This window comes from Trachurus trachurus, assembly GCF_905171665.1.
Source record: "Trachurus trachurus genome assembly, chromosome: 7".
Taxonomy (NCBI): Eukaryota; Metazoa; Chordata; class Actinopteri; order Carangiformes; family Carangidae; genus Trachurus; species Trachurus trachurus.
Window position 1 is genome coordinate 379,079 of NC_139901.1, and position 16,171 is coordinate 395,249.

Here is a 16,171-nt window from a genome sequence, read left to right on the forward strand (position 1 = left end):
GCAGGTTGAGGCTGAACGAACGCTCTCCAGCTCAACGCTGCCCCCCACAGGTCATTACAACACACCAGTTAATGTTCTCTAGAAGCCAGTAGAGCACTGCCCTCACATTTACAATCACATTTTCCTCTTATTCAAAAATAGCTTGCAAAGAAAATACAGACAGACCCAGATCTGACAGATCACAACAGTCTATGACAAGAATAAATAAGACTAGAAAACAATTAACCCTTAGCAAAAAGTCCTTTATTAAAGTGTACTACAAGTATACTCATTTTATACTAAAACTGAGGCAGTATACTTGGAAGTGTACTTTTGAAAACTTAAAATGACCTATAAAGTATCCTTTTTTTTTTTTTTTTATAAAAGGAACATAGACAACATCCAGAAAGACACAGAACAAACAGTTGGTCACCTATACGTTCATTCATACATGTACACAATCCATTTTTCCCAATAGTGCAAATATGTATCAGTCTGTAGATGTAAGGAAAAGGTCATCTCCTTTCCATATTTTGGATATTGGTCCCAATATTGATCCAGTCTGACTCTGCTGGAGGTGTGGTTACGCTTTTCTTACTAGCTGCTAATAATATTTGTAAAAGATATTTGTCTCGCCCCAGTATATGGGGTATAAAGTAGTCTATACTTTTATAAACTAAAATGTGGACTAGAAGTATATACTTAATACAATAGGAGTATATAGATGAGTGTACTTGTTGTATACTTGAAAGTGTACTTTTGTAAACTTAAAATGACCTATAAAGTAACCTACTTTTATAAACTAAAATGTTCCAATTTAGTCCGAAGAAGTATTAAATGAGTATACTTTCTAGTATGCTACAAGTACATAGTCCATACTTGTTATACTTATACTCAAGCATACTTAATAAAATGAACTTCAAGTATACTACTTTTCAGTTGTACTTCCCCTCACTCACACAAACCATTTGCATGTTTACAAATCACTTTTAAACAACTTGGCAGACAGCAACCCCCCAATCTCAGTCAACATACATATAACACACTTTTGCTTTTTACAGAAGGTTGCAGAGAAAACAAATCTGCATTCCTTTCTGCTCCTTTGACCACTCATTCTGCCACTGGATCTTCACCTTCACCTTTACCCATTTGAACCCATTTTAGTTCTATATTTTCTTTGGCTAAAGATTCTTTCTGACAGCAACTTTATTGCCCTTAACTCCCAAGTGACCCGGCACCCAGTCACCCAGCCAATCAGGGCAGGCTCTTTGTCCCTTCATCCAGAGCAGAAAAATCACTCAAATCCATAGTTTCAGAGTTTGCAGTGGTGTGGTGAGTTTATATTATTAGTAATCCGGAAAACGGTGAGCCGAGTGTCACAGAGATCCATGGTAGACTAACCAGGACAGGGGAACAGATATAGGCCTATAGTTAGGGGAGGGGGGGGGGGGGGGGGGGGGGGGGGGGGGGTCACATGGGGGTATTTGCATCTCAATTCAATCAGACAGGATTGAATTAACAAGAGACATACAACTGAATTATCAAGAGGCAGGGGGAATCCAAATCTACAGAGAAACAAAGACAGAGATGAGAAGGTGATTGATTGATTGTTTTTATTTCGTATGAATGACATACATACATATGTACATACGAAGCGGATAGGTAAGAAGCCAAAGGCTTATGAGGAACCTACCCCCTTACAACTGTTACATTTACAATCAATCATGGTGTAGAGACAATATCACTAAGGTACTTACATATAATACAGAGACAAGTTGGAAGACATGATTCAGTAAGCAAACATTGTTAAATAAGACAATCAGACGAGTGTGGGTTACTTTGGCAAAATTCATACATAATTCATACCTCACACTTTATGAGGAATGAGGAATAGCTTTCTTCTAATTTATTAACGCAATTTCATAACACATTTGAATCAATCATCATGTACAAAACACACAAAGCCTTAAAGCTACGAGCCAACATCAAAACCTTCATACTCAGAAATACATAAACCTTCAAATACCCTTTCCCTGCCCCTATGCATCCAAGATTTGTCCATATTCTTCAAGTTTAGATTTTATAAACATTTTTTTGAAATGATAAATATTCTTACTTATTTTAATCTCATCTGGTAATCCATTCCATAGTTTACACATACTCTTCAGCGTTGTCCGTGCCTTAGGTTGTTGGAAGTTTAGTGCATGTCTGTATTCATATCTCCCTTCTCTTTCCTTAAACAATTTCTGTAAATTTCCAGGGAGCAGATTATTTCTTGCTTTGTAAACTATCTGAATCGTTTTTAGTTCAACTATGTCCAATAGTTTCAGTGTGTTCGATTTAAAAAACAATTTGTTGTGTGATGTGTGTATCCCATATTATGTACGATTCTTATAGCCTTTTTTTGCATAATGCTGAGGTGTGTTGGGGACGGTAGCACCATCTGGCATACCGGACACTGTAATCCCCCCCATCAAGCCAACAGTCACAGCCAACTCTGACTGTGATTGGTCAGCTGCAAAGTGGCCACGGACCTATTGTGAAAGTGTTGAAACGTTCAGTTAATGCTGCATATTGTCTTCAGGTCACATGTCATGCATGTTGGCATGCTCTGCTGTGTGGATGTATAAATAGCTGCTGTACTAGAGGATTACAGAGAGAGCCTCTCACCTGGACTAACACCAGGCTTAAGTACACTTGTAAAGCGATGGTGGACTGTGTCAGGGGCCTCTGGTCACATCTGCACATAAATACAGCACCACAATGAAACCACAATGAAATCAGTCCACCCCAAAGAACTTTTAATTCTCCTCAAGGAAATAAAAACTACAATGAAAATATTCTACTGAAGAATTTAAGGTGAATATTGATTTAAGACCAGATATTAGAACAAATGCAATGTTGTCTTACTCACTTTGATGACTGTGTGTGATGATGGAGGTGTCTCTCATTCTAGCAAACACACAGAGTAATGTCACCATAAAGTTAGAGCCCAGTTAGACCCAGCTGGTCAATACAGTGAAACATTATATAATAACATTAATTATACTGGGGTGATAATGGGAAATAATGTAAAGAAAAAAATGTAAGATTTCAAGAATTTAAGGATCCATTGATGATTTCCTCTAATAGCTGCATGTTGTTTTATGATCTTTACATGATCCACAATATTTTTCTCAGTGTTCTTTTTTTTTTCTTTAACAGATCTGATGTATAAAGTGTATTTGCAATTAATCCATTGAATGCACCCAGGCTGTTAACATATTTATTTCTGCTGTTAAGTCAGTTTGTCATTTTAATATGGCAGTCAATGGAGATTGACATACTGTTGGAGCCACCCTCTAGTGGTCATTAGAGAAATTAGACTTAAGTATAAATCAGTCAAATATTCCCCTTGTGTGAATATTTGTTCTAAAGTTACAGTGGATTCTGTGAGTGACAGATCCAGCTTGTTAGCCTTTTTATTTTTTCACATTTTAGAAGATCCATTTTCTGGATTAGCCATTGGCAGTTTGCTGTGCACCTCAGCCCGTTATCAAGGAGTTACTCTGATACAATACAAATACCTAAAAACCAGTTGAGACTCAGCTGAACTCTTTTATTTTAATGTCCCATTAGTCTGTTTATAATCAGGAAGGATTTCTGCAAACTCACTTGTATGTTCCTGTCAAGTTCAACAAATTCAGTGGATTATTCCACTGGATTTTGATTTCCCACCTCCTGAATGTTTCACAGCCATAGAAACTCCATTCAGACATTAAAATGTTCAGCTCCATTATGACAGTATCGGATGTATCAGAGTTGTTGATGTTTTATTTATTTGTTTGTTTGTTTTTACATGTTATTGTGTTTTTGTGACATGTTTTCATGTGAATGGATGAAGTGTTTAAAATCTCCAGTTTTCCACGACCTGCCATGCTTAATAAGAAATTGATAACATGTCAATGTAATGTTCTTGAATCTTGTCCTATACTTTTCCCCCCAATTATCTTCATTTCATTTCATTTTTAAATGTAGGTTGTTGTAATAAACAGCACGGCAGCTGAGTGAGTGACAAAACAAATCTAGAAGTGGTTCCTTTTCAGTTCTCTTTCTTATTGTGTCAGAGAGTTCATAGTTTATGTCAGTACCTATTTGATCCACTTCTAATACTAACACCAGGATTATTAATCTGTTAATGTATTACTACTGTGTTCTTCCTCAGCCAATCAGTGCAGAGATACTCCCGCTCCTCCGGAGGCACGGCATCTCATTTAGAGCCACTTAGTGCTGACGTCACTAATCTGCTTACTGCAGCAGGTGAATGGAGGGAGACTCCCAGAGAGATGTGTTGACACTGATGTGGGACTGAACAACGGGAGAGGAAGCATCATGACCACTGGTTTCTGTCCAGAGACACACTGATCTGATTGATGAGCTGGATTCTGCCTCTGTGTGGAGGACCAAGTCTGTGTTTGTGAGTGGATCTGAGCCGCCGGCATGGAGTGCAGTGGGCAGGTAACTGCTGTGTGATCAGTGCATCACATGTTTGAAAATGACTGACTAGCTGATACAGTGAGAGGTGCTCCTCCACTTTCACAGGTTGTGTGTGTGGCAGGTTCAGTAACAGTATCTGATACAGATCATGGTCCCTCAACCAGTACTGTGTCCTAAATCTACATTATAGGCTAACCCTGATGTTAGAACAGAACACCTTCATTTTGATTTGTGATGTTAAATGCAAAGAAATCTGTTGTGCAACACCTTTAGAAACAACACCTATTGTTGAGTGTTTATAGTATTGCTACATCTGTCTGCATTAGCTAAGTACTCCCTTTCAGAATGTTTGATAAAGTATCTATCTATCTATCTATCTATCTATCTATCTATCTATCTATCTATCTATCTATCTATCTATCTATCTATCTATCTATCTATCTATCTATCTATCTATCTATCTATCTATCTATCTATCTATCTATCTATCTATCTATCTATCTAATCTAGTCACTATTATTATATTATGTATCTTATATATATATACTTGTGGAAGTTATCTGTACATATCTAGTAAATCCAGATATAAGGGCTGTTTAACTATTGCACATTTGCACTTGTGATATAATGATGCTGAAGGAAGCCGGGCTGTGTTTGTTCACCTGGATGAATGACTTGTACATGTTGCTGTAAATCTTCCTGCAGAGTTTTGTGGATGGATGGGTTTGTTGCTGTTCTGATCAAACCCCAAGAGACAGTCAAAATGTGTTTGTATATGTGTGTTTTCAAAGAGATCTGTCTGCCTGTGTGGACTATGTTCGTCAAGAGCAGGTGTAGACTGTGTCATTAGAATACTGTCATGACAGTATCTACCACAAGTAAAAGCCTGCATTATCATGTCTTATTAGGGTTTTATCCAGTAGTTTGTGGGTGGGGGTAATTGTTGGCACCTTATACACAGGTTATTATTTGTTGTGTGCTGTTCTCATTTATTGCAGTGCATCGACATGTGTTTTGGATGTAATGTTATAACGTTGCAGAGTGAAAACAGTATCAGGCAAATAAATGCAGTTGATTAACAGTACAATGTTTCCTCTAAGATGTTGTAAGTTGTACATCACAGTGGTGTTGCTCTGTTATGACGACAGGTGACGCCTCAGCTGTTGATGGCTGTGGGAACCGCTGTGATTGGCTCTCTACAGTTTGGTTACAACACAGGTGTCATCAACGCTCCTCAGAATGTGAGTATTCTCTTGTGATGCCTAAATCAAGTATCAAATAAAATTGACGATCACATTGGTTATTATAGTAACGTTGTTATATCCAAACATGTGAGGTGTCCACCTAGAACTGAACAGCTGAAACATTCCTGGTGATGCTGTAAGGACAGTCCAAGGATCACCGGCAGGATTCATCCTCTGAGAACATGAACATCTGCAGTGATGGTGCCAGAGGAGCAGTCAGAGGATCTGTGTCTTACATGTTGAATTCACTGTGCGGTGCTGTGTGTTTTAGATCATTGAGAGTTTCTACAATGAGACGTGGACCAGCAGGTTTTCAGAGCCCATCCCTCAGACCACTCTCACAGCTCTGTGGTCCCTCTCTGTGGCCATCTTCTCTGTGGGAGGGATGTTCGGCTCCTTCTCCGTCGGCCTCTTCGTCAACCGATTTGGCAGGTGTGACTCCTCCCATCTCTAACAGCAATGTTGATACCATCGCCTCAAAAAAAGAAAAGAAAAAGAGAACGACAACACTGATGAATATTCTCTTTTTTTAGGAAGAATTCCATGCTCATGTCCAACGTACTCGCCTTCATTGCTGCTGCGTTCATGGGCTTCTCCAAACTGGCTACTTCCTTTGAAATGCTCATCATTGGCAGGTTCATAGTGGGTCTCTACTCTGGTCTGTCCACTGGCTTTGTGCCCATGTATGTTGAGGAAATCTCACCGACATCACTCCGTGGAGCGTTAGGCACTCTGCATCAGCTTGGTGTAGTGATCGGCATTCTCATGGCCCAGGTGAGATCGACCCCTCATCCCTCAGTTTCCCATCGTCACTGCTTTAAGAATGAATCATTGAATCATATGGAGTGTAATAGTGTTCAAACCCACAATGTCAGATATTATGAGCAGCACTTGGTGTCAGTGGGGAGGAAAAACTTCAACCCCCCAAGACATCCAGAAGAAACTATACAAGGAATAAGGCCCAGTTGTTTTATTAGTAGTAAATGTTTTATTTTTTTATTTTATTTTATTTTTTCAGTAATTAGTGGTTTTTGTAAGATACGAGATTCAAAGGGGTAAAAAAAAAAAAAAGTATTTTATTGAACCAACTAAAAATTAACTGAGCAGTCATACAAAATGTTTTTTCCAACTGTGGTTGCCATAGTTACGGTGATAAACATGGCTTGGCTTGAGCAAAGATACTCTAAAACCGTCTTTAGTCTTTAGTTTTAGTATAGTACTTCTTCAACATTCATCAAGACTATTTGTTGTCATGGTTACAATCATGATAATGTGGTTATCTTTGTCGAACAAAATGATGGAAACAGCACAGACTTTCTCATGGGAATCAAATTCTGTCTGTGTCATATGACTGCGCTCTGTCGACCCATCCACCAACCAGAACCTCTTGCTGACATGGACTCTGATACTCTTCTTACACAATGTCATATTTTTGTTAATTTTATTCCTCTGATATTTTTTTTTCTGATAAATCCCTCTTATTGTTATTTCACCTTATCATTCACTCTAATATTCAGTTATTTATTCACTTATCTTCTTTTTTTTTTAAATCTGCTTTGCTGACTTTTTGACTGTGGATAATCTGCCTGCAGGCCTACAGATGTTTCACATTAACAGTCTGATGGGGTGTTACTCCTCTCTGTCCAGGTTGGCTTTTACTTGAAAGCTTGAGAGCTTCGTAGCTTAACAACTTAATCACAACATAAGGTGATTACAGAATTTGTGAGACTAAGATGGAGTTAACCTACCGTCATCGATTTGATATGATGAAACTGACAGTCATGTAAACTCTTTAGTCAAACTATTTTGAACCTTTGTCCAATTTACCAACACACACATACACATACACACATCAGACCAGCTGCTTAACTGTTTTGTTGTGTTGGTGAGATGCTTCATTTATAGGGTTCACTTGGTCTTCCATTGTATATCTTGGCTACAAACACACGTCCTGTGCTCCAAGTGGATTCCAAAAAGCAACCTGCAGGCACAAAACATCTTAATTGGACTTAGGCCTTAGCCTGATTATTGGCCATAATTAGATTATTGTATCCAGGTTAATTTATCAAGTTCCATGGGTCAGAACAACAAGGCTGTGATGATGTTGATGAGCCTGAACCTGGACTAAAATGATGCTCCTGCTTGTGACAGAATGTAACGCTGTGTGTACTGTACAGTGTGTGTAAACAGTGCATCATGTGTGTATGTTGTGTAGATCTTTGGGATTGAGTCCATCATGGGGAACGCCACCCTGTGGCCCCTCCTGCTGGGTTTCACCGTGCTGCCTGCCGTGCTGCAGTGTGTCCTGCTGCCCCTCTGCCCCGAGAGCCCCCGCTACCTCCTCATCAACTGCAACGAGGAGAGCAAAGCCCGCAGCAGTGAGACACACAAACATGACAAAACACACAATTATGAATAGCACTTACACAGTTTTCTCCACTCAATACCGTAATGACTTGATCTACTACAGCTGTTAGAAAGCTTGAACTGACGACTCAAACTTCTCTCTTCCAGTTCTGGTGAAGCTGCGGGGAACTGATGACGTGAGCGAGGACATGCAGGAGATGCAGGAGGAGAGTCAACAGATGAAGAGGGAGAAGACAGTGACCATCCCTGAGCTGTTCCGCTCCCCCATGTACCGCCAGCCCATCTTTGTTGCCATCATGCTGCAGCTCTCACAGCAGCTTTCTGGAATCAATGCTGTAAGTCACAGGAGCAGAGGAACCACTGGATCCTGAACTCCTGCCACATGGTTCAGTCCAATGAGGGTCAAATCACCCACAGGGTTAGGAGTAGGACACAGACATCTAGCTGCATAGGAATCTCCTCGCAGGCCAACTGGTAGTCCATCACTGCACACTGATTGGATGGATACACTGACCTTTCTGCAGTGCAAAGCTATGGACAGGTTCTATTAAAGTCCATGGAGGGAAAACTACAACAAACTCATGAAATAATATTATATATACACATACTAGAACAACTGCTCATTGGTGTCGAGGTGGTCTCATAAAAATGCAACCAGGACCTGGACTGATCAGCTGCAGCTGGGAGAGAAGGTGACCTGATGTACTGTCAACTCATTTCATTTTTTTATGTTGACCCAGAAGATACTGACACTGAGATCAAGTCTCAAATCAGAGAGGCCAATTCTTACAGAGACTGGCTTCACAAAGACACACTGTGTTCTTACAAATAACAAATAGTCAGACTTCACAGAGACTGTGTCCAAATTCATCTGTTGCACACAACAGTTTAGTTCTTCATCATCTCATGTCAGACTGTGGCCTGTGTGCCAGGTGGCCACTTCCACCTTGTTGTGAACAAGCCCTCAGTGTCTAGTCTCTAACTCCACACAATCATTCATTATTACACACTAACACCAACTGTTCCCTGTGTAACATTTTTGCCTTTAGGTGTTTTACTACTCAACTGGGATCTTTGAGCGAGCTGGTGTGTCGCAGCCTGTTTATGCGACCATCGGTGCAGGAGTGGTGAACACTGCCTTTACTGTGGTCTCTGTAAGTCACACATCAACCATTATTATCGAAATGTTGGTAACACAGACGTTGTCATGTAACAAGACCCCTCCTCTCCTTTGTAGCTGTTTATTGTGGAGCGAACGGGCAGAAGACCACTTCATCTCGTTGGTTTGATGGGAATGGCCGTTTCAGCAATGTTCCTGACGGTTGCCATGGCGCTGTTGGTAAGTGTTTTTTGAGATCACCTTTACCTCATCTATTCAGTTTCTCATAGGAAATGAACTGAAAGTATCTGTGACGTGCCATCCCTCAGGACCAGCTCAAATGGATGTCCTACATCAGCATCGTCGCCATCTTCAGCTTTGTAGCATTTTTTGAAATTGGCCCCGGCCCCATTCCCTGGTTCATTGTGGCTGAGCTCTTCAGCCAGGGGCCCCGGCCTGCTGCCATCGCAGTCGCCGGCTTTTCAAACTGGTCAGCCAACTTCTTAGTGGGCATGTCCTTCCAATATGTTGAGGTAAGACAGCTGTTGTCCACAAATGAACCTTACTAATTATTTAAAGGGATAGTTCACCCAAAATTGAAATTGTGGCTTCTCTGAGTTACAGGGGGTCTCGGCGTAGCAGTGCATATCCATATAACGGTTGCAAATGGATACCAACACCAAAAAACATCCAAATACCTCCATGCTGCTCGTATGTAATGTCCGTCTTGTATTGAAGCCCCGAAATGCGAAATTGTCCCGAAGTCTATATTTCAAGCTTGTTTTGTAGCGGAAGCTTCTCGAAGCTCCTCTTCCCGGTTCGTCAAATTTGGACGAACTGGGAAGAGGACAGACCCTGGTTCATCCAAATTTGACGAACCGGGAGGAGAAGCTTCCGCTACAAAACAAGCTTGAAATATAGACTTATTTAAATTTTTTCGGGACAATTTCGCATTTCGGGGCTTCAATACAAGACGGACATTACATACGAGCAGCATGGAGGTATTTGGATGTTTTTTGGTGTGTCTTGTTGTTATGAAGACAGTTGGTATCCATTTGCAACCGTTATATGGACATGCACCGCAACGCCGAGACCCCCTGTAACTCAGAGAAGCCACGGAGGACTCTGAAACTTCTCCCAGCCCTTAGTCCACATGAGGGGGAGTAGATAATGAGTGAAATTTCAATTTTGGGTGAACTATCCCTTTAACATGCTGGAGTTCATGCTCACAATTCAAAATCCATCCTATTTTGCCTTGTTTGCAGCAACTCTGTGGCCCGTACGTCTTCATCATCTTCACAGTCCTGCTGCTGGGCTTCTTCGTCTTCACCTACTTCAAGGTACCAGAGACCAAGGGCCGTACCTTCGATGAGATTGCCGCAGGTTTCCGTCAATCAGCTGGTCGTGGTTCTGACAAATACTCTGCTGCTGAGGAGTTCAGCACCCTCAGGGGGGACGACCCCGACCTCTGAGAGCTACCAAGCTGTACATGCTCACAGTCAAAGCTACCCACTACAATGGGGGTACACTGCAAGAACACTATCAATCTAACATTTCTTATAAACTACAGTTACAGTCAGCATTACATAAGAGGTTTAGTCTTCAACCAGACTGTAATGTAATGCACTGAGGAAAGGAGATCTGTTTTCAGCTCCGGCTGTGGTGATAAAAGTAAAGGGGGATCTCATAGACTTGTGAGGTGGGCTTTAGACTGTAAATATTATATTGCAATATTCTTATTCACTATAGGCTACTCTCATTTTCTATTTTGGTGTTCAAAGGATCAGGTTTGAAGTGTCAGGTGTAATGCTTAAATATTAGATTAAAACCTTTTGTTGCTCACAATTGTGAAGAGTGAACCATGGGGTCACTCATAGGAGGCTACAGTAGTGGAGGGAAACTCTGTTATCAGATTTTTAGCGCATGTTTGTTTGATACAGAAAGATATTTTTTGTGGTGCTGATGTTGTGGGTAAAGGTGAGCTCAGAATGAGCACAACACTAAGTGTCACCTTCCATGTGATGGCTGATGTCCGGGCTCTACTGATGTTCACAAGCTGTGTTTCTAGTCTTGGACAGTGAGACCCAATCAGAGAGTGACTGTGGACATCTAAATCTCTGAATTTGTCCAACAATAAATGGAGTCAGCAGCGTTTCCAAAACGCTCTGTTTTTGTGGCTCTAAAACTCTGGAGTAGGAGGCCAAAAGGCTTTTCTTTTGTTTTAAAACATGAGTGTAGATGTGTGGATGTAGTCTTTGTTATTGTTGTTGTGTCATGAATCAACACTGTGTAAATGAGCAACTAACATTATGAGAAATTTGTGTCTCATACGGTCTCTCTGTGTCGCTGATCCTGAAGGTTCTGAGCTTCTGAAGGGGGAAACTAAAAACTTTGACCACAGACTCTCACCTGGTCGACTTTGTCCAGTGAATCACTGTGGAGCTCATAGAGAATTAGACACTTATTTATACAACATTAAAGGAAAAGTCTTACATTTTGGAAAATATGCACATGCTCTAAAAGGTGGAGAGACTTAAGATATAACAGATAATGACAATGTCAGTTAACATGATTTAACCAAAACCATATATCTCCTCTTATCGTAATACATACAGTAATGTTGAGTCAAAGACACTTAAGAATTTATAGTTGAGTTATATAATTTACCCAGTCAATTATTTTATAAATGTCAATATTACGTATTTCAACCTATTTATGTATTTTTCTGGCACAAATGACTTTCATAATATCCTCAGTATACCTCTTACTCAGTTACATTTCTATATGTACACTAGAGGGCACAATATTTTATATGTGAATTGTGTTACTTTTGTGTATTGTAATTATTTACCATGCACTCAAAAGGTTTGTTGTTGCAGTTAAACTTCTTCACATGCAGCAAAAGATCTAATCAACTCAATCCATTTAAAGCAAACTGAAGATCACAAAACATCACCGGATATCTTGAACAACTAAGAGCTGTGAAGTTGCTGTGATTAACAGAACTACACACTGTAAATAAAAATAAAATATACAAACCCACTGTTCACTGGAATTTTTCCCACTGTGTAATGAGTGACAAAAACAAATGGGAGTGTGTTTACTATGAGTCAATAGGCAACAGGCACTGCCAACATGTGCATGGTAGGTAGGCCTACTACAACAACTTTGGCTGATGTAATATTACCCAGACAAAAGTTACACTGACATGCTGTAGTGACTCCACCGTGCAACAAAGTAAAACCACAGAAGTTTCCAATCAGAGTGTGGATGGGTCACACCATGTAGTCCTGTTTACTCCGAGAGTTAGGCTATAGGCAACAACACAAACTGTGGAAGGACTTGAGTTTGTGGTGTGAATTGTGTGCCCAATCACTGTTCCTTTAGCACCACCATCAGCCTTAGCTATGCGCAGTATTTAGGCCTGCAGGTTATTATGAAGTGTTAAGATGCTAATATTCAAGATGTGAATATTGGTAAACATCATAGCTGAGCATGTGGGCATGCTAAGATTCAAGATGCTAATTGTGGTGATCATCTCATCCGTTTCCTAATTCTTATTAGCACACTAGCATTTAAGAAGTAAATAATGGTGAACATTATATCTGCTTTATGGTGTGAGCATGCTAAAATTAGCATGCCGTTAGCTGCTAATAATTATATAAAAATTGTGTGGCATGTTTCACATTCATATAGGTACAACAAATAAAATAAAAATATCCAGGCAACATACAGATAGCCCATAAGAGAAATTGCCATAATTGTAATGGAGATTGTTTTTCAGAATAAAGCCATAGTTCAACCTGGTTTCATGAATTTGCCTCTGCTATAAGTTTTGATGTGTTTATTCTGATACTCTCAGGAGAGTTGTGCTCCACTACCACTTGGCACATTTCCATGTGTACAGGTCTATGAATATGCCTGCTGATGGTCTGACTGATGCAAATGATCCAGTCAAAAGCCCGAGGTCAGAGTAAACCGTGTAGTGGTTGGACTTAACATCAGCTCACACCACTTCTCAGCATGATGATGATTTGTACACTGATTTGTTGATGGGAGTTATTCAGTAGGCTATTGGGGGAAATCCCACCTATGTCATCTGCTCTCTGGCCTTCGGACTTTGGACGTGGCAGCACAGCTCCATCTGACAACAACCTAATGAAGCCAGTCAAAGTGTGTGCACCAATACTCCATATCAGAGGTGGAAGTAAGTCAGCACGTCCCAGTTCTTGTTATTACGAGCTGTGGAACCTGCATTGTGCTTTGTTCTCTTTCCCCCTGCAACGTAGCCTCATAAACCAGCCTCTCGCGGAAATGCATTTCATTTCATTCCATCGGAGAGTCTGGCCTCATCCCCGCTCTAAGTGTTTGGCCTGAAACCCTCAGAAGGCCGAGCCAATCAGCGTCGCCGCTGTGATTGACACAGCACGTTGGCCAATCAGGGACCGACTGGTGCAAAGCCCCGTCACTACACCAACTTGCTGATTGGCTGAATGGGGTTGTCTGTCAACGCTACTATTCCCGCCCACCCCAAACGCTTACAGGGGGAATGAGGCCAGACTCTCCCTCAGAAATGAAATGAAATGCATTTCCGGGAGTGGCTGGTTTACGAGGCTAGCTGCAACTCACATGTTAAGCCCCTCCCTATGAGAGCCGTTGCAATAGGCATTACAAAAGAAATCACCTGCTCAAAAAGAGAATTTTACATACTGTGAAAAAATGATCTTGACAATTATTGTTACTAAGGCTTAGCTTTAAACCTAAATAACATTTTAATGAATGGATTATATAAAAAATTCACTCTATAAACAGGATGAATTGAACCATAGAGACCAAAACAGTTTTTTGTATCAGGTTGTAAACATGTTTATTTCTGCTTTAAAGTTGTACATTGTAACATGGGCATCTATAGAAATTGACCTGCCTCACTCCTGGTGGCCATTCAAGGGACTGCAGTTTTTGGCACTTCAGTGTTGGCTTCATTTTTTCAGTTCAGGAGGTTGATGCTTGACTCCAAATCAAGTCTTTCATCAACATCAGACAAGCAAGTCTCAAGTCCTCCAATTTAAGACAACTGTCTGACTTTCAAATCATGTGACTCCTCACCTCTGCTCCACATTCATTATAAATATATAAGTGAACTGCTTAGTAACACAGTGAGCAGGTTACTCATAGTACAGTACTGAACAGCAGAACAAATAAATACGACATTTAAAACCTTTAAGGCAGCAGTGTAACTAGGATCATCATCGCTTTGTCCAACTCTTACTCGTTACAGCATCAACATGAGATTAAAAACTTGTACTCACACACAGCTCACATCTGTTTCACTCAGAACGGTACATACTGTATCTATCATCAGTATACTATCAAAAATCGTATTCAACTACACAATCTGATTTACTCTCCCTCTATGAAAATAAAACATTTTCTGAGAAACACTTTAAAAAAGTACACAGCGCACTCATTATTCATTTTTATGGGAGTTTCTCATGAGCTGTTTTTCAGTGAGCTCTGTCCATAAGAAACTGGGTCTGAGTGGAGTTCATGGATAAAGCTACTGATGGTCCTGATCCTCCTTGTTCAGCTAGGACAGCGCTGGTTCATTTTACCATCAGATTTTCCATGAACTCAAATGCTTAAAAAAAACATTTATAAAAAGTCTTAAGAAAATACTGTGAAATACACTTCTTACTCTTATAGCAGCTTTTGTTGATAATGCATAAAATATTGACTCCATAGTCGGGGTGTCAACGTTTACAATTTTTTCTACACGTGTAAACGAGGCTTCTAACCGAAGAGATGATACTGGGTTGCATATGAGCCGAAATGACCGGCATATGTTAGAGACAGGTGTCTATATGGGAAAGGCTTTTTATTATTATTATTATTATTATTATTATTATTATTATTATTATTATTAATTTCAAACAATTCTTATGTTCAGCACAGATGGAAAATCTATAATATAATTAAATGGTTCTATTGTTACTGTTTAAAAGAGTCAGAATAGAAGGAAGGGTCGGATCGAGAGCTGCATTCATTTACAAGTTTGTTCAACTCGACCGCAGCAGGAGGGGTGCGTTTGATTTCAGCTCCGGGCCGCAAGATGACATTGATGCGCTGCTTGTGTGCCCGCGGGGCTCATTGGGGCTCCGCTCCGTTCAGACATTGTGCTGAGCGTGAACGCACCCCACCGGCACAGAACGTGGAGAGAGAGGAGACGGAGGGGTGAAGCCAGTTTAGTGGGTTAGCGAGGTATGTTGAGTCTAAAGCCAGGCTCTCCTGTACTACAAAGGTGTCTCTCTTTTAACCCGGCTAGATCACTTATAGATTAACTTATGCTTAGCTCATAACCTGGTCCCGACCAGGTTGTGTTCAGTTTAATCATAAAATCGGCTATAAAAGCGCCACTGTTTCACTATTTAACTCAGTATCAGCCGCGTCACCTTTACTTTGAAAGTCCAGTGGAGCTGGATCAGAACGGAGCGTTTGACCGGAGGGAGAGGTCAGCTGATCCGCTGCTGTTTACTTTCTCTCTGAGCGTCTCTGCCTGCAGATGTTCAGCTGAGGGGATACGCTGCTCAGCTGTTGACCTGAGCGTCAGGAGCAACTTGATAACCAGCTTCGTAGTACCGTGTTAACTCAGACCGGGGCTTGAGGTTTTGTTAAGCTGGAACATGAACACAAAGCCTGGCTATGTTGAGCCTCCTTCGCAGTACAGGCCGGAGGAGTCAGTGTTTTTTTTTTCCTTTCCTTTATTTTGAAAGGACAGCTGGAGAGAGACGGGTAGGCTACGCGGAGATAAAGTGAGGGGGGATTGACCATGGATGTATTATCAGGGGTGCAAACTCATCAGGGGTAAAAAAGGTGACAAGATACCGACCCCCTAGGGGGGTCCGGGGGCATGCTCCCCTGGGGAAATTTTTTTTAAACCAACTTTAAAGGTGAATTTACAGTCAATTTTAGCATGAGACTAGGGTCCAGATTTACTCAGGTTAGCACA

General features: G+C 40.7%; 1 protein-coding gene across 1 annotated transcript; it reads left to right on the plus strand.

Annotated features, from left to right (window-relative positions):
* Positions 1-4,458: 4,458 nt before the first annotated feature.
* Positions 4,459-10,637, plus strand: LOC310988369 (solute carrier family 2, facilitated glucose transporter member 1-like; the record flags this gene model as incomplete). The annotated part of the gene is made up of 10 exons (XM_083974946.1): positions 4,459-4,476; positions 5,604-5,696; positions 5,971-6,131; positions 6,233-6,473; positions 7,915-8,077; positions 8,214-8,401; positions 9,116-9,220; positions 9,304-9,405; positions 9,495-9,698; positions 10,431-10,637. The coding sequence occupies 10 exons, from the start codon at positions 4,459-4,461 to the stop codon at positions 10,635-10,637; spliced, it is 1,482 nt and encodes a 493-aa protein (XP_083831072.1).
* Between the last annotated feature and the right edge of the window lie 5,534 nt (positions 10,638-16,171).